This window comes from Colletes latitarsis, chromosome 10, assembly GCF_051014445.1.
Source record: "Colletes latitarsis isolate SP2378_abdomen chromosome 10, iyColLati1, whole genome shotgun sequence".
In the NCBI taxonomy this organism is placed as follows: Eukaryota; Metazoa; Arthropoda; class Insecta; order Hymenoptera; family Colletidae; genus Colletes; species Colletes latitarsis.
Window position 1 is genome coordinate 21,542,963 of NC_135143.1, and position 21,348 is coordinate 21,564,310.

At 39.0% G+C, this 21,348-nt stretch overlaps 3 protein-coding genes across 3 annotated transcripts in view; 1 reads left to right on the top strand and 2 right to left on the bottom strand.

Annotated features, from left to right (window-relative positions):
- LOC143347101 (uncharacterized) overlaps positions 1-6,889 on the bottom strand; it is a 36,325-nt gene extending 29,436 nt beyond the window's left edge. Inside the window, exons 1-2 of the mRNA XM_076776008.1 lie at positions 4,369-6,889; positions 3,356-3,989 (exon numbers count right to left, since the gene is read on the bottom strand). Coding sequence (XP_076632123.1) covers positions 3,356-3,759 — 404 coding nt within the window. The 5' untranslated portion in view covers positions 3,760-3,989; positions 4,369-6,889. The remainder of the gene's footprint in view (positions 1-3,355; positions 3,990-4,368) is intronic.
- Positions 6,890-13,984: 7,095 nt separating this feature from the next.
- On the bottom strand, positions 13,985-16,965 carry LOC143347098 (pancreatic triacylglycerol lipase). The gene is made up of 8 exons (XM_076776006.1): positions 16,078-16,965; positions 15,905-15,991; positions 15,572-15,837; positions 14,978-15,452; positions 14,646-14,897; positions 14,447-14,561; positions 14,161-14,361; positions 13,985-14,078 (listed from the first exon to the last, which is right to left on the bottom strand). The coding sequence occupies exons 1-8, from the start codon at positions 16,151-16,153 to the stop codon at positions 14,009-14,011; spliced, it is 1,542 nt and encodes a 513-aa protein (XP_076632121.1). The 5' UTR covers positions 16,154-16,965; the 3' UTR covers positions 13,985-14,008.
- A 989-nt stretch (positions 16,966-17,954) lies between these two features.
- LOC143347104 (lipase 3) lies at positions 17,955-20,168 on the top strand. Its single transcript, XM_076776013.1, has 8 exons — positions 17,955-18,076; positions 18,230-18,428; positions 18,534-18,648; positions 18,778-19,024; positions 19,219-19,377; positions 19,449-19,533; positions 19,663-19,805; positions 19,888-20,168. The coding sequence occupies exons 1-8, from the start codon at positions 17,972-17,974 to the stop codon at positions 20,038-20,040; spliced, it is 1,206 nt and encodes a 401-aa protein (XP_076632128.1). The 5' UTR covers positions 17,955-17,971; the 3' UTR covers positions 20,041-20,168.
- The last annotated feature ends 1,180 nt before the right edge of the window (positions 20,169-21,348 follow it).

Genomic DNA, 21,348 nt, shown 5'->3' on the forward strand with positions numbered 1-21,348 from the left:
TTCTAGGAAATCCGCGCAACACCTGGATACGTCGAAAAGATAAGAAGATCAATGATAATGCGCTTACATGCTTACATTGAAATGCACGGCTGTTATTTTGAGCGCCTCTTGCGAAAGTAAACACATGCAGGTTGCTAGAACAAGACAACTCGATAGAACTTAGAAGTAAAGTCAAATGGAAATTTATACGAAGCCATTTTATTGTTTCTATGCGCTAAATTTATTCTTGAACTGGGTCTCACGCATCGCGGGACATTTTAAATAGATTATCTATCTCTGAAATTAATTATAAACTTCTTTTATTGTTTCTACGTGCTACACTCATCTCTGAACTATGTTTCACACATACATTGTGTCACACTCTAAATATATTGTTTATCTCAGAAATTAATTTAAACCGACTGGATGGATGTTATCGGATGACAATGTAGGTTAAATGTCAGAGGACATTAGAACAACGCTGCAATGGAAGCCGGTGTTAAGGGGACAGCCTAGTTTCGAGATAAAAAGAGACTCGATCTTTTTGTTCACACTTCCTGAAAATTCCAGATGCTGCAAGTCTTTTAATATTTCAGTTATTTTATTCCTGTCGTTTCGAATAACAGTACGTTCGTGCACACAGTTTATATAACGATGCATTTCGTAAACAAAATCAATTATTTATACTTGAACAATTTTTTGCAGCTCGTTGAAATAAAAGTGAACGTACGAAGTTTGAAATTTATATTTCGTCGGTTTATATCAATAAAAAAAGTTTCAAATATCACTCAGTGTTTAGGACTCCAAACTGGATGGAAAACACACACCGATTTCCAATGCAGCTATTTCATGTATTCAATAAAATTAGTGGTTACTTCTTGTGGCAAAAACAAACGAATAGAATTACAAGCAAACTAAAAAATGTACCATATTTTTATCGTAAGTTTACATATTTTAACCATCGACCCAAAGGTAGTAACATTGGCTCCAAAATTCAAGATCAAATTTTTAGAAAATCCCAATTCGAATATAAGAAATTGTTTCTGAAATTCACAACACCGAGGGGAACATTCTCGCGAATCGGAGGAGGAATATCTACCCAAAACCATTGCTACCAACTCGCCAAACCTGCACGCCTGCAGATTATACTGTATTGTAAACGGCGCAACGCAGATTGTATCGATTCCTCGCACCCGCGTCGTCAATTAAATAAGCGACGCCGGTCATTAGGGCGTCTACCGGGCGTCGAAAACGCGCGCGCCCCGCGGAACGACAAAGGAAAAATTCGTCAATTGTTTTCAGATCGGGACGATTGTTGCGCGGGGGATCAAAAGTGGCCTGGCCGTGAGGGTAAAATAGGGGTTGGATTTTCAGCCCTTTTACCAACGCACCGTCTCTCGACGATATTATCGCGTCGTTCCCCTTGCCGGAAATAAAAGGGAAATAACGTTACGCGCGCCACCCACGCGCGGAATCCTTTTCAATTTTTTTTTTGGAGTCCCGACACTTCCATTTAAACGTTTTCCTCCGCGAAAAAACGTTCAAACGCGTTTACCTAGATCGCGTTCGTTTGTAACGGACGTTCAGAAACAGCACTTTTAATTTTAGAGTAACTCGATCGCTTTGAATATCTCGCTTACATTTTGTAAAAGGGAGAAACGTTGGAGGAAAATTTTTCAACATTTTCTTCAACTTCCAACAAAACAGCTATTTACAATATCCAACGACGAAAATCGATAGAAAGGAAATAATTTAAAAGTTTACTCCTTTAATGCACATTTTGGCGTAGAATAATTGGATGGTGTCCGGTATCGCGTATCATTTTGCAAAAATACGAGACGAGAAAAACTAAAATCCATTCGCCGATCCTACGCCAAGACGGAATTCGATCCCGAAAGGGTGAGACGGGTTTCGCTCCCTTTGGCAACGCGGTTGCAACCCCTTATTTACAAAGTTCATCGAGCTGTGCTCCTTGCTCGCGCGATGCACTCCCTCTGAAAACGATTTCTCCTTCGACGGGCATCGAACGTCGCTCAAAAGGCAATTAAAACTTCACGTACGCTTTGCTGGCGCACATCAAACGACGATTTTGCGTGCCGAGATTTCGCTCCGCCCCCGAAGATACGTCACAAGCCATGAAAAGGGAACGACAAAGGACCGAACTTTGGCGGGGGAAAAAAAGGCCATTTCTCACGAATACCCGCCTAATTTCGCGGAATTGCATTCCAGCTATATTCGCGCGATTGTCGCCCGTTCGCCCTCGGTGCTTTTCTCCGAATGGCGACATTGTCGACAATGGGGGCGGAATATAGTATCGTCGCCATCGTCGAATGGATAAAGTTTTCTGAGTACCCGGCGAGGATCTCATTCGTTTAGTAATTAAGTACGCCAGAACACAGTAGAAATTCGAGTACGTCTCCATTAGAGTCTCGTACTTTTTATTTACTGCTTGCGTTATCATTTTCCGCAGGAGTATTTAATTTCAGGCAAACTTGCAGGCTGAGAACTTATTCGCTGTCACAAAGTCGAACGACGTTTGCGTCACGAGTTGTTTATCAGGAGGGTTTATCCTGTATCCGCGTTGCACGATGTGAATTAGATCAACGTGCATCGCGAAAAATGCTGCCCGTTGCTACGACTTGTGGATCGCGACGCAGCAGGCGCGGTTTTCTAGTTCTGTGGTCTACGCACCGGTAACCGAATATTCTTTACTATCTCCTTTCCTTGCGGATGCCTAGTGGGTGACTCGTGTTACCAGTTGGAGGCGGTTATTGTGTCGAAATGTGACGAAAGGCGAAATAAGGAAGCCCACAAAACTTTGGAACGTACGATCTAGAGGCTGATCACCGACTCCGGTAATCAATATCTACGCAACAGCTATAATTTATTATTCGCGACTCAATTTTACTTTACTGTACGATCGAATCTACTTTTCTACACTTTTACAAACGAGTGGCACGATTATTAAAAAGTGATAACACTCGAGCTTTACGCAATTGAATTCGTAATACGTTCTTCTCTGTAACTCTCTTCAAACAAACTCTGCTGGGGCATTCCTTAGAAACACAAACAGAATTCTAAAAACTCTGATTTCTGGAAGCATAAATAAAGAGTGCCAGAAGAATGTATTTCTATTTGTTTATTGTTCCCGATCGATGAGGATTTCATCTGGATTCATTGTTTTCGTAGTAAAACTTGAAACGTAGAAGGAACCACATGTTTTGTAACCATTCGAAGTTAGAAGCAATTAAATTTTAGTTACAATAATTCGCTAATAGTTTCATTCTTAATCTTTCAAAACGATTTTCTTTACCAATTTCGTTCGTTTTCAACAATTCTCTCACAATATCGTCAATTTTAAAACCAAAATAAGTACCTTTTGTTCACCGATCGTCGAATGTCCATGGCCCCGAGTCGTTCCTCGTCGGGTTCGTCGATGTAATTTCCCCTGAGCTCCATGCTCTTTGGTGCCAGGCTACCTTCGCCCTTGAACGTCTTCTTCTTCGTCACCTTCTGAGGCTTGTATCCGCAGATACGCGTGACGTTCGACAGATACTCCGCCTCGAGGATGAAAATGAACGCTTTCAGGGACCTGCAGGTCAATCGAACGACACTGTACGAACAGTGCTCCTCCTGGACCACCTCCATGTAACCACCCGGTAGCCTGATGCCCTTCAGAACCTTTACGGACAGCGGCTGGGGGCTCGCGAAGACGTTCGAGCACCTCGCGATCGTCATTAAGAGCAAAAGGCTCGTCAGGGTCGTTGCTCCTGGCGCCATGGTCGTTGATCATCCCAGAGGTCGAAGGAGTCCCCTCGAGTCGGTCTTAAAATTAGCCTACTCGATGGGCCGGAGGACTCAAGTGCGCCCGATACGCTGTTCCAATTTCTCCGTAGGTTTCTGCTTCTTGTAACGGCGGCTCTGTTGGTTCTCCAAAGCGTTCCTTGAACGTTCGAGGGCCACTTCGCGTCGGAGGTCGACGATCCTCCGCGTTTGGTCTCCTGTCCGGGCTAGAAAAACGCGCGCTGCGATCGTGGGAAGAATCTTTGGCGGGAAACTGCGTTCAATTTTTGTTTGACTAACGCGCTAGTTGCACGGACTACTTCCTTGACCTTTCGTGCAACCGGAAGATAAGTTAAACACCCGATAAGATTACGCTGTATCTTGTGTTTATATACTTTGTATATTGTTACGCTTTTTCCTTTTTCTTTTAATGCTCGTCAGAGTCACTTTAAAATCACCTCTCGTTAAATAATTTCAGAAAAATAGTTCTCGTATTTTTTTAAATTTCTAGAATAAAGTTGAGAAATAGTAAGTTAATAACGCGTTGATGATGCACGAAAACCGAAGGTGCTTTTTGTGGTTTTTTGGATTTGCTCTTCGACTCACCGATTCGACTCTGGTCCTCGCGAGCACTGCCACCGAGTCGGATAAGCGTCGGGATACTGAAGAGAGACGATTATTTGTCGATGAAAATCGCTCCTCTCTTTATTTTCGGTCAGCGTGCTCGTAGTCGATGGTTCCTGGCACCCTCAGGTTCCCTCGACGCGGTTTGTTGGTACGACGAAGAGACCCTGGTGCGCGATCAATCGGCCACGGCCAAGTTCCAGGCTTCTAGACAACGGCGGATACGTGTTCCTCAAGGACAGGGATTAGAATAGTATCGGGAGCGCGTTCGATTCTCGGCCACCAGTCACTCTGTTGCACGTTTTGTTTACCGTTCACCAATTCGGAATTGCGTGTCACGATTTTACCTTTATTTTCGGAACGGAAAGCGACGTTTGGGAGTCGGAATAGATCCACGAATCTGAACTCCCGAGCCCCAAAGATCCGGGGCAGCCTCGCTGTCTTCCGGAATCTCGATTTTCGTCTTCGAGGACTCTTAAGGCTTCGATTGCAAGTTTGCAAGGTTTTTTCTATCTTTGGAATTATACTCTTTGATGGCTCTTTTAATGGAGCACTTAAGTTTGGTATACGAGAATTTCTTCTTAGTACGAAGTCTCTGAATAAAATTTGTTTCGTCTTTTAATCGATAAATTTAAAAAACTTGGTCAGATTTTTCTATCTTCGAAACAATATTTTTATAGGAATTTTTTGAACGGTAAGGCATCGACAGAAACTCTGAATATTCGCAGTTGGTTCCTTTGCTCAATTTATTTGCTAGTCTCGATCGCAGACGCGCACAAGATCGAGCGATGTTTCTTTTATTTTGAGAACAGCAGGCACCTTTGGCATCAAAATATATCTTCGATTTGAATCGAAGTTCCCAAGAATCGAAAATTTTCGCAACAGCCTTCCTATAATTTCGTATTACGTACTCGAGCCTTGGAATCTCCGATCAATTAATTTTTTAATCGATTGTCCCTCGATTTCTTTGGTAAATACTAGGATTTGAAACTTCAGTACTGCATTAGTCCCTCAAAAAATTGTAAGGAAATCAATCCTGCTCCCTCCCAGCTTAGTTTACGATATGTTCGCGAAACGTTCGACTATCTCTTCGCAAAAATATAAAATGTGCGAATATTCCGTCGAATATTTTCTACCCGTACGAAAATATATAAATACGTCTACGGTTCTCGATAAATTATTTTTAAAAAATATAGTGTAAAATTTGTAGAATGCAAATAAACTTTCTGTACAATTGGAACGAACTTCGTCACGACCGAATTTCGTATCGCTCGACGGTTACGGGGGATCACAACCTGGTTAATAAAATTTCTCGATCTTTTTTTCCTTCGCATCGAACGACTTTCCAAAGGCACGGATCGATTCGCTATTAATCCAATTTCCTATCAGCCGCTGTCGACCAACATTCGCTGGCGTTCCTCCACGATGGCAAACAATTTTAGCCTCGTAAATACGTGCATTCTGCGTTCAGCTTCCTCTTCGATTTCCGACTAGAGGCACTGCGAATCGTTCTTCTAACCGGCAGTAAATCTCAGTTTGTTTTCCGACCATCTCGTTCCCAGTGTTCTCTAGATAAATTCTCGTTCCGTTCGGAAACGACGCGAGGCTTTCCAGCCGCGAAACGGTCGGCGTAAAATAAAACTTTACGAAACCGTGTCAGCGCGTCCGCGCACGATAAATCACCCGCGAAAAATGGCCATTCATCAGGAAACGGGGGTCCTTTTTCACCGGTCTCTTTTACGAGGTACGCCACAAAGGTAACAGGAAATCGCAATTTGTCTCTCGTTCGCGAAAATCAGCGACCCGTTCGAAAAACGCGCAAACACATCGCGATAAACACACACCGCGTCGACTTGTTCGGTGGTCCAGATCCAGGATTTATTCTTTTATTCGCGAAGCAGACTTGTGATATTAAAACGCATCTTTGGAAATCTTTCACAGTCGTGGATTTTTAATATTTAAAACTTTTCTAATTGCTTTGGTATTTTCTCAGGTTTTTTAATTATTTTTGCTGACAGTGACTGCTGGTCCTTTTCAGAAAAATTTAACGTGCACTTTGCATAAGCATATTTTCACCAACATCGTCAGATATTCTATGTACAGATCAGTAGATTTAATTTTACGTTTGACAGTGGCACTGTCCTCGTCAAAATATGTCTTCGCACGAAATTTCTAAAATTCCAAGATTTTTACAAAAATAAATTTTTCAATCGTTTACGCCACGTTTGCAAAGAAGAAGGATGGATTCACCGAACAGATAAATAACGATCGAACTCCGCGAACTTGGATTTCACGATCACTGGATTTCCCGCGAAACAAGGGGTGGAAAAATAGGGAGCTTTCAGTTTTTCCTTGCTACGGTGGACACTGTCTGCCGTACGACCGCGCTTCCCGCCCTTTCGATTCGAAGTCGTCGAAAAGGAAAAAAAGGAACGCTTCCCGTGGTGGCGGGAGCCAACGGGAATGAAAGGAGCGCGCTGTTTGGCTGCGTGCCCGACACTGAAGAAACACGCACCGTATTCGCTCCTGTCGAGCATTCGTCGCCGTGTGCCACGAACCGGCGTGCTGTCACACCGTCCTCGTAACATTGACAGCCTAAACTGCGAATCCTACGAGCCATTGGCGTCGACACTACCCCTGGAACCCGACAACCCCCGCCAGCGGCAGGCAGCCATCTAGAACCGGCACGTGTCGGTCGAGTAACTCATTAACCACTACATTTTTCTCGAAATTCTTACGATACTCTTCGAAGGATTAAATATAATATTTAAAACAACGATATACATTTATCTACAAAAAATTCCCACGTTTCAGTTATTAGTTTTTAAAACAGTTATAGTCGGTTAATTTTGTCACGCATTATTTGAATTTTCAACGTCCTCCTCTTTTGCAGACACTTTAATGGTTTATGTATAGTAATAAAAACCCAATTAACAAAACGAACGAAGGAATTTTACATTGCAAACATTTATAAATTTCTCTGGGAAAAAGGACAATTTTAATATTCATCAAAGTAGCATCTTCTATTAAAGTGAATTCGTAGAGTGCAAAGGGTTAATAGAGATACACTTTCTCGAAAAATGCGTATGGTAACGATTGTTGAATTTAACAAAATAAAAATGTCAAGCTCGTGCGAAGAAAAATAAAAGAATTCGCTCAAGTATATCATTAATTTCACGTAATCGGTAAAGTTCGACAAAGAGTTACAAATAATATCGATAATAGTAATCGAATCTGTACTAATAATACACAATTTTCACAAATAATACCTATTAACGATAATTGAACGAATAAATGAAACGTTTAGCGCTCTCAGCTTGAACTGCGAATTCTATGGGCCATTGGCGTAGTCCTTCGAAAGCTGCCACCCCCCCAGTCAGCGATCTCCAACCTCCTGAAAACGAAATTTGCGTTATTCGATGAAAAAATATTGCAGGCATCCTTTTCACGACACATAGAGAATTATATCGGGAACGAAAACTGGGGCTCCATAGGGTTCGTAATTTATCGAAGTTTATACTCGTAATTGCCTGATCAGGGCGCCCTGAATTAATTTCAAAGTTCCTCGTGAACATCGAGTGGTTGGAGATCCCTGGTTACGGGGGACTACCCCACACAGCACGTGCACATTTTTCGTGAAGGGTGTCGACGAAACACGCTCGCGCGCCAGGGTGGTTTTCCCTTCTCTGGATCCTCCCCTTTAATCTCTGGCTTGGTTTCTTCTATGGAAGATCGGCCCGTGATTTCGACAGCTGCTCCTTTCGAACCGTGACGCAGGAGTTTCTTTGATTTCGACGGTCGAGTTTCTTGAATCGGCCCCGGAGGGAAGATCTCTTTTGTCATCGGATAGTCTACGCGAAATTACTTATTTTATCGAACGATCCGTTGGACTCCATTTCAAAATTGCAGAGCTAATTCTTTAGGCTCATCGAACGTGCTTCAAATCCCTGGATGAAAAATTAGATCGACCTGAATTTCGTACTATTCTTTTCAAAATTTTAGGGGAAGGATTTATAAATTTATTTACATTATTCTGTAGACCGTAGGTGTAAATACAAATTTCTTTTCTGATTTCTAGATATCTCTAATAATATGTAGAAGAAAATATATAAAATTTCTATCCCTTCTGTTATGAATAATTTAATTTTGTTCTTAAAATCAGTTACATGAATGTTACGTAATATTGGATACTTCGAGATAATTATAAATATAAAGAATAATCGTGCATAAATATTCTAAGCTATAAACATACTGTTACTTATAATAAGAATAGAATTGCTTTGCAGCAGAATTTCGTTATTTTTAATTGTGAATCGAGGAATAATTATTAATACACTTATACGTATATATTAATTTTCTCCAGTTCGTACATGTTCTGGAGATCGTATGGAAAATTTTATCTCGTTCCGTAATGTTATGCGTATACGATGGTCACCAGCAGTTCTAACAGAATACGTTTCACACTGGGTCAGGCAACAATACACCACGCTTATCCCGAAATCACGATTTCCACATTTTCCCTATTCCGATTCCCACATTTAATCCCTCGTTTCTGATCTTAAACCATTGAACAGATCGATTCGCGAACCGGACAGCTGTCGCTTTTGTCTGTCGATGGTTCTACGCTTTTCCATTCGAATCACCCGGAGACATTTGTCGCTGAATTCTCCATATGCGACTGTCGTAACTGGTCCACCTTAATAGAAGCATTGAAATCTCCCACATTCTATTGGATTATTCGACGGCTCTTTCGGTCTCTCCGAAAAATCCACCAAGGGGAAACAGCACGAAGAGGAACAATACAGACCTTAACAATTATCGAAGACGATTCTCTCGACAAATAAAGAGATTAACAATAATTCAGTTTTATTATATACGAACAAAAAGCTTCCACGCAATCCCTACATTTTTCAAACGTCTATGAATTGTTGATGCTCTTAAAACTTCGAAGATCCCACGAATCGATATTTACCCCTACCGAATCACGATGCAATGTACAATCCATGTTTCATAAATACGTAGCACTGTCTCCATTTGATTTATGGGTGCTAGAATATGGAATCGTTGCTCTGCCAAATGCATGCCTCTCGTAACAAGCGTCTTCAGGAGACACGTGTTGAGACGAAGTGGCAGATGCTTGGTCCTCTTCCTAGTCCTCGAAGACGTCGTTCCACTGTCTCGAACGAATCGCCAGGGCCTGCTTGATTTACGAACAACGGGAGATCGATGACAACCGGTGTACATCCGTGGAAAAAAGAGCTTCCTGGGACGACGCAGATGCGAGGACGCACGTGCCAGGAACAATGGGCCAATCGCTCGCAGAAGAGGCCGTCCTGGAGATTTCTGGTGCCTCTTCTCGAACAATGGACCCAAGGAGCATCTTCTTGTTGCCTGCGCGAGTGGTAAGACAGTGAGAGACACTCGTCCATCGATGGGTTTAATAGCGGATGTCCGTCAAATGAAATAGACGAGTGCAGGATTCAAATTCGTTTAGCAAATATTATTATTAGGACACTTAAATGCATCGTTCGTAATTTCCATTTACATAAAACTTGTTTGCTCGTCTCCGTTGTACATCGACAAGTCCTCCGTCGAGTTGAAATTTTACGTATCAGGTATTTTGTTAATATATTTCGATACGATGTGTCCACCTTTGAATAGAATTATTGAATTTAATAGTTGCGTTTGTTTTCAACAACGATCGTCGAGCAACAGTAGCGCAACGAATTGTACGCACGGTCTCGTAGGCAATTCCCTGGTGAAACGAAAAGAATCGCATCCGGTCCGCTGTGCAGTCACGAGCAACCCTGCGGCTTTTCCGCCCCGATCCACCCCTTGAATGGGGCACAACGCCCTTAGGGCACGCGTTGTTAAAATTATAGCGACATGTGCGACCGGTCACGGCTCGTTTGATACGCAAATTCTGCAGAAATTTAGTAAAATTGGATCTTTAATTCATCTTCTTTCCTTTTTTTTTAACACGCTCACAAGGTGGTACTTCCTGCACCGACGGCGAAGGGGGATCAAGAACACATGAAATTTGTTTCCGCCTGTCATCGTGTAATAGCAGTTGTTATTTCACGTGATTAATAGGCTTTATATCGGTATCCAGGGAAAACGATTAATCGATATTAAGGACGAGGCAATTAACGTGCTTCGTGCCGGGTTGAACAGCTGTTTATTTTTCATTTAAATCTGCATGCATGGAACTATGCATCTGCTGAGTTTTATTAATAAATTTTGATTCTGAAACAGAGTCCTGTTGGATTGGTTGTAAAGATACCTAATTACTGAATTATTTAGAATAAAAAAACGTTGATTGAATGGTTGGAAGTAATAAAAATACAGATGCGGATTTTTATAATTTTTAAAAATACCGTTTGTAATGTGATCCCAAACGTGGATAGAAATCTTCGTAGACAAGGACATTTGTCTAATCTCGTTAAGAAATTAGGACGCAAAAGGTATTCGTACAGGATTTTCATTACTCAACTACTGTATTCTAGCGTTAGAGATGAAAATACTTTTGTGGAAAATCTACATGCTGCGAGGATTTAAGTTCGTGGCAAGAAAGTCGAAGTTTCTGTGCGAAATTAGAAGAATGAATGAAAATCGATCTTTGTAACACAGACATGTAGTTGAATGATTCAATGTAATTATAGATAGCAACCCCCTTCAAAAGAACACTTCTAAAACGGAAATTCATACAACAAATGTTGAGAATTCTAATTAAAATCGGAAAAGTGAATATTAATACCACCCTTAATTATATTGTATCTTGTCACTTATACATATATATGTTATTTTTTAATATTTTACATTATTATACATATGTATATTTGAATGCAGTTAAAATAGACAGCATATTTTAAACTAAAATAAAGGTCATCGAATTGAGAAAGTTTGTGCATGAACTACAGAAGGATTGCACGAAAGAACATCATCCCCCGACATCGATCCATTTCTTAACCACTATAACTCATCCTCTGCGGTAAAAATACTTTTATGGAACATCTTATACTACGTGCTCGAGCGATTTAACCGTGGTTTACGACAGACAGTAACCCTCATGGAGATTCCTAACGAGATTATGTATTACGTGTACCCTCCAGTTTGCACGATAATGTTGCGTAAGCCACCCCCGCGATCGAAAGACAGAATATGTACAGGGTGGTTCGCGGAGAGGGTACAAAATTTGGATAATTCGGTTAAGCCGATCTAAAGTAGAATAGATACTGATCTGGGTGTTCGTGTAACTGTAATGGATTGTTTTTTTAGCGAGTGAACATAGTTTACTTTTGTTTAAAAATGAGGAATTAGTCTGATAAATAAACCGACGCGACGTTTCGACCACTCGAAGAATCATCGAAGAATTACTAGAATTTCAACATCGATTTCTAAGAAAATGATTGGAGTTGCAATCCAAAAGTTGATCTTGAGGAAATCGATCAAGGAAAATTTTGCTACGATAGTCGTGGTATATGTTTTGAAATACTCTGTACAGAACGAAAGATGCTGGTTACAATACTTAGACATTTAACTGACTGTTTATCTTCTTGCCGCGGTTTCGTACGAGCGAATTCTTATTTTTGGCAAGGCGAGGATGATCTCCGAATTATGACTGGCGCCACATTTTCGTGGTAAATCAAACGGGTTTGAAAGAACACTCGGCGTACAATATTTTTAGTCGAAAGAATGTTCGCGAAAACAGTATGATAATAATTCGAGCGTTAATTTTATTTCTCGCTTTGGTTACATCACCCATCCTGAACGAATAATTTTCCGTCGTCGAACGCCTTGTTTTTGTGTTTATACGTTCGCCAACATACGTAAATGTAGTAAAACGTTTTATTTATTTTGTAACGGATTTACTCTTTGTACACTAACTTGCGATCCCGTTGAATTTGACGAGAAAATTGTTTTCGTTTTCTAGCGCGGTGTTTATAGCTCGTACGAACGTGTTTGATTAAATACAGACGAAAAATTTTAAACGAGTATTTCGGATTGCATAATGTTTACAAAATGACGTGCTGTGCTTCTGAGATTTAGAGTTGCGAACGATGAGAAAATATAATGTGTGGCCAGAAATGTTTCCCCGAAATTTCATGCGTATGTTTAAAACATAAATCTTGAACGGATTGGAGGATTTTAAAGTTTCAAAATGCAAACAACGCATATTTTGGTAAAGAATATGTAGAAATTTTAAGAATGTTAGAAAAGTTGTTCCTTAACCCGGTAAAGTGAGAAAAACCACGTAAAAATGGTCCAATATTCAAATGACCATAACTCCTACAATAGTGAATATATTTCAATGAAACTTTTTTCTAAAGTAAAACTCATGGGTACCTACAAAAAAGCATTAGACAACGTTTCTATAGGGCGTCAAACAAAATTACTAAAAATCAAAAACGAATTTTTAACACACTACAGCTGTTGGCCCATCAATACTAATTCAGTGAATAGTTTCTCAACTGACCGCCATCCGTGAGAAGAGGTCGCTAAAATCAGCTCCGAATTTTCAGGTCGGTATAGCAGTCAGATTCGGCCGCGAAAGTCCATAAGATGAAAACACAGACGAAGTATACGAGTAGACCTTTCATCACAGACGAGGTATACGAGTAGACCTTTCACCCTTTCACCTTATGGTCTTTCGTGGCCCAATCTGACTGCCATACCGACCTGAAAATTCAAAGGTGATTTTAGCGTCCTCTTCTCATGGATGGCGGTCAGTTGAGAAACTATTCACTAAATTATTATTGATAGGCAAACAGCTGTAGTGTTTGCGTAAATACATGTGAGTTGACTATGGAAGGGATTAAAATTCATTTCTGAATCTGTTGGTAACGTTGCGAATGACACGAAAATGGTAATGGGGTTTCGAGACCCCATAAAAATGGGCCGAAAAAATACATTGGGCGAAAGCCTTAGATTTTTGAATAAGATTCAATCTGTCTCATGAAAATCCAGAAGGAATTAAAGGGATACATTACATGCAGTGCATTTAATATCAGAATATCAAGTAATTTCACTTCATTTCTTGACAATTTTTTTCACATAGTATCAAATAATAAGGAATAATAATAATAATAATAATAAGTAATAATGTCGATGAGGTACATGACAAGAGTGGAACAGGGTAAGAAATAGTTTGTACGAGATGACCTTTTTTTATACTAAACTGTATTTCAATACATCTCCTCTCTCACGTGTCGCAAGATGTACTAATCAATCAAGGTGGCACCTTCACCGATGGACTATGTGGCGCTCTCGATCTACAATCGACCTCAATAAATAATAACTAATTTATACCACTCCGTTAGACGCTAAGAAAGTTCGTCGTTACTAGTGTCGTCGTCGATGCACTCAATTATGCCAAATCTGGCCAAACTGAATGGGCTTTCGTCCCAATACTCCCAACTATACAGAGTCGGTATAGTGGGGGCAGGTTTTCTATGAGCTACGAACTGCTCGTGAGCCGCCAGGTTATCACCCTTGGCCTATCATATTATACTCTTTTTTTTGTCTTTTTATTTACTTTATATCCACGACATGATAAGAGTGATAGAAAATCTATTGTAACATGTTTATACATGTTTATACAATTACTCTATAAAACCGTGCATTATCCTCGTTGTAGAACCACCGATCTTTCCTTGTAATTCACAGCAGTATATGGAGTACAGTATTCCCATCTATAGAATGTTTAAATAAGAAAATAAATTAAAATTCTACGCGTTCATCGTATCGATTTCAGAGAATTGTACGTTTACATGCCTGTTGCCTTTTCTATCTTCAATAGCTAGTTTGCTTATATACAATGTGTCTGAGTTAGAATATTTATTAGTGGTTTCATCTGCTTCGTTCACGAGAGTCTGGTACCAAATCTGTGCTTTTATCATCGACTGATTATCAAGCAATGATTCCTTTGCTGCGATATCGTAGAAAGTCATCCATTCGTTCCTCCGGTTCATTAATCTTGAACAAATGTTTTTGTACTACTAATATGTATTCGATCACCCACAATTCTAAATGCAATATTTGGTATAAAAAAATGATTTACGTGCATCGGAGTTTGAAGGTCATCGTTAAATCGCGTTCTACTATCTTTAAGAACAATATTCCTGATGTTTTTGTAGTTTCTTTGGAGACGATCACCGATGCTCTAAGAGGCTGTCCTAATAAAGAATTAGTATATAAGATGAAAAAAAGAAATTTTAATTTAATATAGTCAATTTTAATATTATTTCTGTTGGCTATACCGCAAAATGGTTCTTCTTCTCTCGTTGGTAAGTAATAAATCCCTAAGGAACCGCGATTAGCCCTGTAACCCATTTCTTGAGTCCAAAGTGCAGATTCCATGGGGAAACACATTCCATTGGCGTAAGAAGTTCTCCCTTGAGGACAAGGCCAGGCAGTGAATTTACAAGACCGATTATCCATACGAACACTCTCCAGGAAGAGCTTCCAGGCTCTCAGATGACTGCACGCGATCTCCTTAGTTAGCATATCCTCTAAAGCATCATAAACATTATTATAGCTATTGTAAAAACAAATGAAATATTAAATTTGCAATCGGAATAAAGAATTGTACCCTTCAAGTGACTAACAACAACAGAGTTCTTCACATCGGTGCAACCAGGTTGTTCTCTACCACCGTTAGGGAAGAAATCAATATGACCAAGCGGTTTCAAAAGTCCGAAACCATCCGCAAAATCCTCAGATCCATCCGTATGAATCACATCCACAAGCTGAGCATCAGTGGCATCCAGTTTCCTGGATTTCTCCCTAAGCAAGTGGTTCCTGAAGAACGGAGACGCAGGATCCAGGCCTGTTATGCGGCCCAGAAGTAGATTCCTTTTCTTTAAGATCTCGGATGCGCAACCAGCAACGTGGGCACCGAGACTGAAGCCAATTATGTGAATCTTTTCAGGGAGAACGCCCAGATTTATTATATCCAGAAGGACCAAGCCTAATTGTCGACCTACTAATTCGGTATTTGCCACTGCTGCTGAATACGTTGTCGCGGCGCCTCTTGTCCAGTCGAGTACCAAGACGTTTACGTCTTCCTGGAGGAAGTTTTATAACATTTAGGCAAGTGAGCAGCTCAATTGATCTTACTTTCCTCTCTATGACTAATATCTTCCCGATAGTTAGTGCCACTTTTAATTCGTTCCAAACAAATTACCAAATCCAGTAGACCCTGTACCAGAAGAATCGACCCAACGTCACTTCCACTACCCTTGTAACCATGTATCACGATCTTCAGTGGCTTCTTTGCATCGAATTGCGATTGCAAAATGGTCTTGAAATCCTCGTCGTATCGGAGATTCTCGGGAGATTCCCTTTTGTCAGAAGTGTACAATAAGAATCTAGTTTGGATCACGCTAGGATGCTCCGGTGGCCGTTTCAGTGTCAAATAAGGTGGTGGATCAGCAAAACAACCAACGTGATCTAAAACGTTCAATATTGTTGACGAGATTATTAAAAAATATAACTATATTTGGTATAAGTTTAATACCAAAGCATATTTTAGGTTTGAAATCGTCGCGTCCAGGGCCTCTTCTACGTAGCATTATTACTCTGTTCTTTATCGTCAGAAGTTTTGCTAGAAGATGAAAGACGAAATTCAATGTAAAAAAATTGATTATAGATAATCTGTCAAATATCGAACAAAGCGTCGTCTTTACATACCAGAACGTTTGGTTTCTATGCTCGAAGAGGCGAGGAGTATGAGGAAGATCAAACGTTTCATCGATACGAACTGCATCTTTTTACCGAATTTTCGTTGCGTTTAATCTTTAGCGAGACCTGTTTCATTCCTCACCTCCTTCTTCTTTATCCTTTTCAACTTTCTTTCTTTTCTTCGCGGGTCGTTGGTTCTTCTTTTTTAATTCAAATATTCCCTCTTCTAACCGTTTCTTTTGCACCTGCTATACAGTGAAACCGATGTTCGAGTCACAGGAAACTCGCCTAGAGGCTCTTTCTCCAATTCACGATTACGACCAAAGACTGTTCATTTATGCAATACATTTTCCGCTTGGCAACTCACGGCAACCAATTTACCATTTGTGTAATCTTCGTTCGTGATAGTCTCAGACTTAGACATCATTCGGATCATGGAAATAATTAACCCTGAAACGGTTGCGCAAAATTTCTTTTACGTGAATAATTGCGTAAGGTAGACTTCTATCTCAATTTTTGTATCGTTGATATTAATTGCCAAATCGATGTAGACTTAAGCTTTTTAGCTTGTACTTATTAGAGAATCTTGTTTGACAATGTTATAGAGTTATTTCACATTTTTATAAATCATGAAGAGAACACAGTCAATAACTCATATTGGATACTTAATTAGTTGATAATAAAAAACACTTGGATGAAATAAATTAAGTCTAAAATGTGTCCACGTTGATTACTCGTCGAACGAAACGCTTGTGCACGAATCGCTGAACTTTCCCTCTGTTGTACGACATTCGACATGATGTAATATTGACGACGTCTTAAAAGAGCGACCGAACCGCTTGCTGCGTGCATAGAAGCGCGCAATGCTTTCACTCAGTGGATTATAGCAAACTTTTTGCCAAGAATAAACTGCTCGTTTTGCTATTTTATACACCTCAATGTCCCATATTTACAATTTTCAACCGATGGTAATTTATTATACGAGATTACAGAATTCTTATTTTATAGACAACTTAATTGCGAAGAATACAAACTATTATTTACAATTTATTGACCAGTGTTATTAGAGTTCATAATTTTTACCATAGCACGATAACTTTTACATTAGGCTTCCTCACTATCTACATCTTAGATTAAGAAAAGATCTCTTCTATCTATACAGGGTGTTCGGTCACACCTGGGAAAAATTTTAAAGGGCAATTCTAGAGGCCAAAATAAGACGAAAATCAAGAACACCAATCTGTTGATGGAGACTTCGTTAAAAAGTTATTAACATTTAAAGCCCCGCCTGTACTGAATTTTTTTCTCGAAAATGCGCAGGGGTATGTCTATTCACCAAAAATTATTGTAACTGACCCCCACAACCGAAAATAATTTTTCCAGAACGATTTCAAATTTTTTTTTCAAACAAAGCGCAGACCTTTCATCAAGCATCTGGCAGATTTTGATAAAAAATCGGTTTGATTCAGATCTGCAATTCCACTTCATAATTGTCAATATCTGTTTATTGCAATTTTTTCCTGAAATAATAAACATTGATGTTTGATAATCACCGGAAAAAAAATACTACGTGTTATCTACAACACGTATTCACATTCACTCATATCGTCCGACAGTTGATAAAATTAATTCTTTTGTCCCAACAGTAATGCAGATAAGCTTAATTTTTTAAATGAATCTTTCTTGTAAAGACAATAACCGTATCTCTGTAATTATCAATAGGGGGATAACGCGTTCACTTAGGAATTCGCCGATTGGTCTGGTGTTTTCTTATACAAAATTATGTTTAGATAAGCAACACTTTATATACAGCTGGCGCTATGAAATCGATTATGTATTACGGAAGCCATATCATCGCATAACAATGCTGAGACTACTTTTCGTATTTGGTTGCACTGTGCCGATGATACTTGGGTTACCTTTTACAGAGTACGAACATGAGTCCTACAACGATAGCGTCTTTATATTCGATGACCTGGACCACCCTAATCGCAACTTACCAACCCCCGTAAGTAAACTTTACCGAGCAGAAAGGTAATCTTTATTTGAGTCATTTGCCAGCTAAAGCGATTAACTCCACTTTTTGAACATTTTTAAATGTTAGTGCCAAAGTACTCGATTGATACATAACTTTTTTTTCGTGTCTTTTTTTATTGCTTAGTCGCAACGAGTGCAAAAGTTTGGATACATAGCCGAAACTTATGAGGTCGTTACCGAGGATGGATACATCTTGAATATGCACAGGATTGAAGGATCCAAGAAAAGTCCCAAATCCAATAATAAGCCCCCTGTACTGCTAGTCCATGGACTTATGGATTGCTCAGCCACGTGGGTGATAGCGTGTCCTGAAAAGGGTTTAGGTATGACGAAGAAAAATAAAATTTCTTGCAGTCAAAAGTTATACGTCCCTAATGGGTTAATTGTCTAATAAAAAAAGACTACTAGCAACATTCTGGAAATTTCAGGCTACATATTAGCTGATCAGGGATACGATGTATGGTTGGGCAACGTGCGCGGCAACAGGTACTCTCGGAAGCACGTGAAATATTCTACTAAAGATAAAAACTTCTGGATGTTCAGGTATGCCTGGATTTTCGAAGAATAAACTGTTTTATTTTTTTTATACTGTTTTTATCTTCGAGTACAAAGTTGAACTTGAAAGCTATTGCTCTTGGGTTCTCTGGTTAATATAAAATATCGCTTATGCAGTTGGCACGAGATAGGAGTATTCGATATTCCAGCGATGATCGATTATATCTTGAAGGAAACCAAACGGGAGAAAATTTTATACGTGGGTCATAGTCAGGGAAGCACTTCCTTCTTTGTTATGGCGAGCGAACGACCAGAGTATCAACAGAAACTTACGGCAGCATTCAATTTAGCACCGGCGGTTTTTATGTCCAAGACGACACACCCTTTCATCCGCTTATTGTCTCCATATGCCAACAATATAAAAGTAAAATTCAATATCCACTGTCTTCTGATACGAAATCAAAAGAATGTTCATACGGGTACTATTATTGCAATTGCCACCATTTAGTTTTTAAAAATATTTATGACCGAAACATCGCCATTGTTTATAATGATAAACACATTAACTATTTGTTGTTCTTAAAGCGTTTTTCTATAAATATTTTAATTCGTTTATAGGCACTGATGAATATGATAGGTAAGTACGAGTTCAAGCCATCGGGTCCCTTTATACGGAAGGTGTCTAAAATTATATGCAGTGATAATACTCCTACACAACCAATGTGCACAAATATAATGACCCTCTTTGGTGGACGTAACGAAAAGGAATTGAACAATGTAATCATCATATTTATTTTATATTGGCATTTCAATACCCTTCACTTTGATCTAAAAATCTTAATTTACAGACTCTTCTACCTGAGATTGGACAATATGATCCTGCTGGTGCATCTACCAGGCAATTCGTACACTATGCACAGTTGCAGAACTCTGGTTAGTAACTAACGAATTCTCGTATTGATTATAATGATACAACAATATCTGTAGGGGTGCTTCCATGTAGAAATAATATATGAAATTCGGTAAACTCGAATTACCTGTTAATTATGCTTTCTTTTGCAGGGAACTTTGAACAGTACAATTATGGCTTCCTGGGTAATATGAGAAAGTATGGCAGCAGAAATCCTCCTAAGTATAACATTGCTAATATCAAAATGCCTGTTTATTTATACTATGGTAGCAATGATGAAATGGTCAACGTGATGGTTTGTACATTTCTTTGAAAAAGTACATTGCCAAGAATTATAGTAATTTTATTTTAAAAACAATTTTACGTGATTCTTATAGGATTTAGAAAAATTGTACAAGATGCTACCGAACGCTCAGAAATTTTTGATTCCGTACAAATGGTTTACGCACATTGATTTCATTTGGGCTATGAACGTTGATACTCTACTGTATAATAATATGCTCAACGTTATGTCAAGACACAAGAGTTGAATCTAAGTTTCTAATGAAATGTGATAATAATTGTACATATACATATAATTATTTTGTATTTACAATTTAACCTGTAAACAAAATATCCACACACACCATACAACGTCTCAACAATAAAACTACCGACGCTTGGCCTATCTAATTTTACCAAGAATTGTTAAAAAGACCTGTTTTTGAAAATAATAAGCACTACGAAACCTTTTTTAAAAAATATAACATATTTGTAGAATCCAAAACACAATATATTTTTCGAGTTGTTCCTATTTAATTATTTTAATTAGTTCTGAGGAAGTCGCTTCGACAATTAGAAACAAATTTTTACAAATAATGTATATGTATCGGAATAATTAAAAAACTACAAGACGTATAATCATCATTATCCGGAAACTTATCACTTGAAACGAGAACATAAAACTTAAATGTAAAGTTTCATTGAAATTCATTCAGCCGTTTAGACGCAATCATGTTAATAGCATACGTATGTACGTGCGTAAATAGGCAAAGGAAAAAAAATTTCTTTTTTTTTAATAGTCACAATATGATCGGGGGGTCTTAAAACGTGTATTTCAGCTAAAAAAAATTTTACATAGGTCGGAAAATAAAAATGCTGGGGCAGTCGGGACTTGGAATCGTATGCAGATTATCGCGAGGTCATATTTCAGCTGTACAATAGCAAGAAGGAAAGGCTCACACTCGCGGTCTTTATCAATTTCCCGAAGTTGTACGAGAAGTGCCGAGCTCACGTATACGTGGCTCGTACGGTAGTATATGCCTGCTATCCCCACCACTCCGTTAGACGCTAAGGAAGTTCGTCGTTACTAATGTCAACGTCGATGCACTCAATTATGCCAGATCTGGTTACACTGCCTACAATACGTTCTTGTGTAACGAACCAATGAGATTCTTTCGTAAGTCATGTGGTTGTGTTATTATAAGTCATCTTTTTATTGAATGAACAAACAATGAATTAACAATTTTATTTGTTCCATGCACAACCAATTTTATGAGATTTTTCATCGAGTGCCAAGTTTTCCATAACTTTGCTTACACTATTCTCAGTCTTTATCTTCACAGAATGTTTTTTATTATCATGTGGTATAGAATATGTTATGTTGTCTTTAGCATTTTGTATAGGTTCTGTATCATCGAAATGTGTTTCTGTATTCTTTTTATCCCTTTCATTTAACTGTATCGATACTACTGTTAAAAAATATTCCACGTAATTTTAATACGTATAATGTCTGCTATAATAGAAAACACGACCGATTTATAATAATTATTTCACTGGTATTTTATTAAATCACTTAC

Coding starts and splice junctions, on each gene's coding strand:
- LOC143347098 (XM_076776006.1), bottom strand. CDS start 16,153: ATGCAGTTCGTATCGATGAAACGTTTGATCTTCCTCATACTCCTCGCC. Junction 15,992..16,077: donor CATAGAAACCAAACGTTCTG/GTATGTAAAGAC, acceptor TTCATCTTCTAG/CAAAACTTCTGACGATAAAG. Junction 15,453..15,571: donor TACAGGGTCTACTGGATTTG/GTAATTTGTTTG, acceptor AACTTCCTCCAG/GAAGACGTAAACGTCTTGGT.
- LOC143347104 (XM_076776013.1), top strand. CDS start 17,972: ATGATACTTGGGTTACCTTTTACAGAGTACGAACATGAGTCCTACAAC. Junction 18,429..18,533: donor GTGTCCTGAAAAGGGTTTAG/GTATGACGAAGA, acceptor TGGAAATTTCAG/GCTACATATTAGCTGATCAG. Junction 18,649..18,777: donor AAAAACTTCTGGATGTTCAG/GTATGCCTGGAT, acceptor TCGCTTATGCAG/TTGGCACGAGATAGGAGTAT.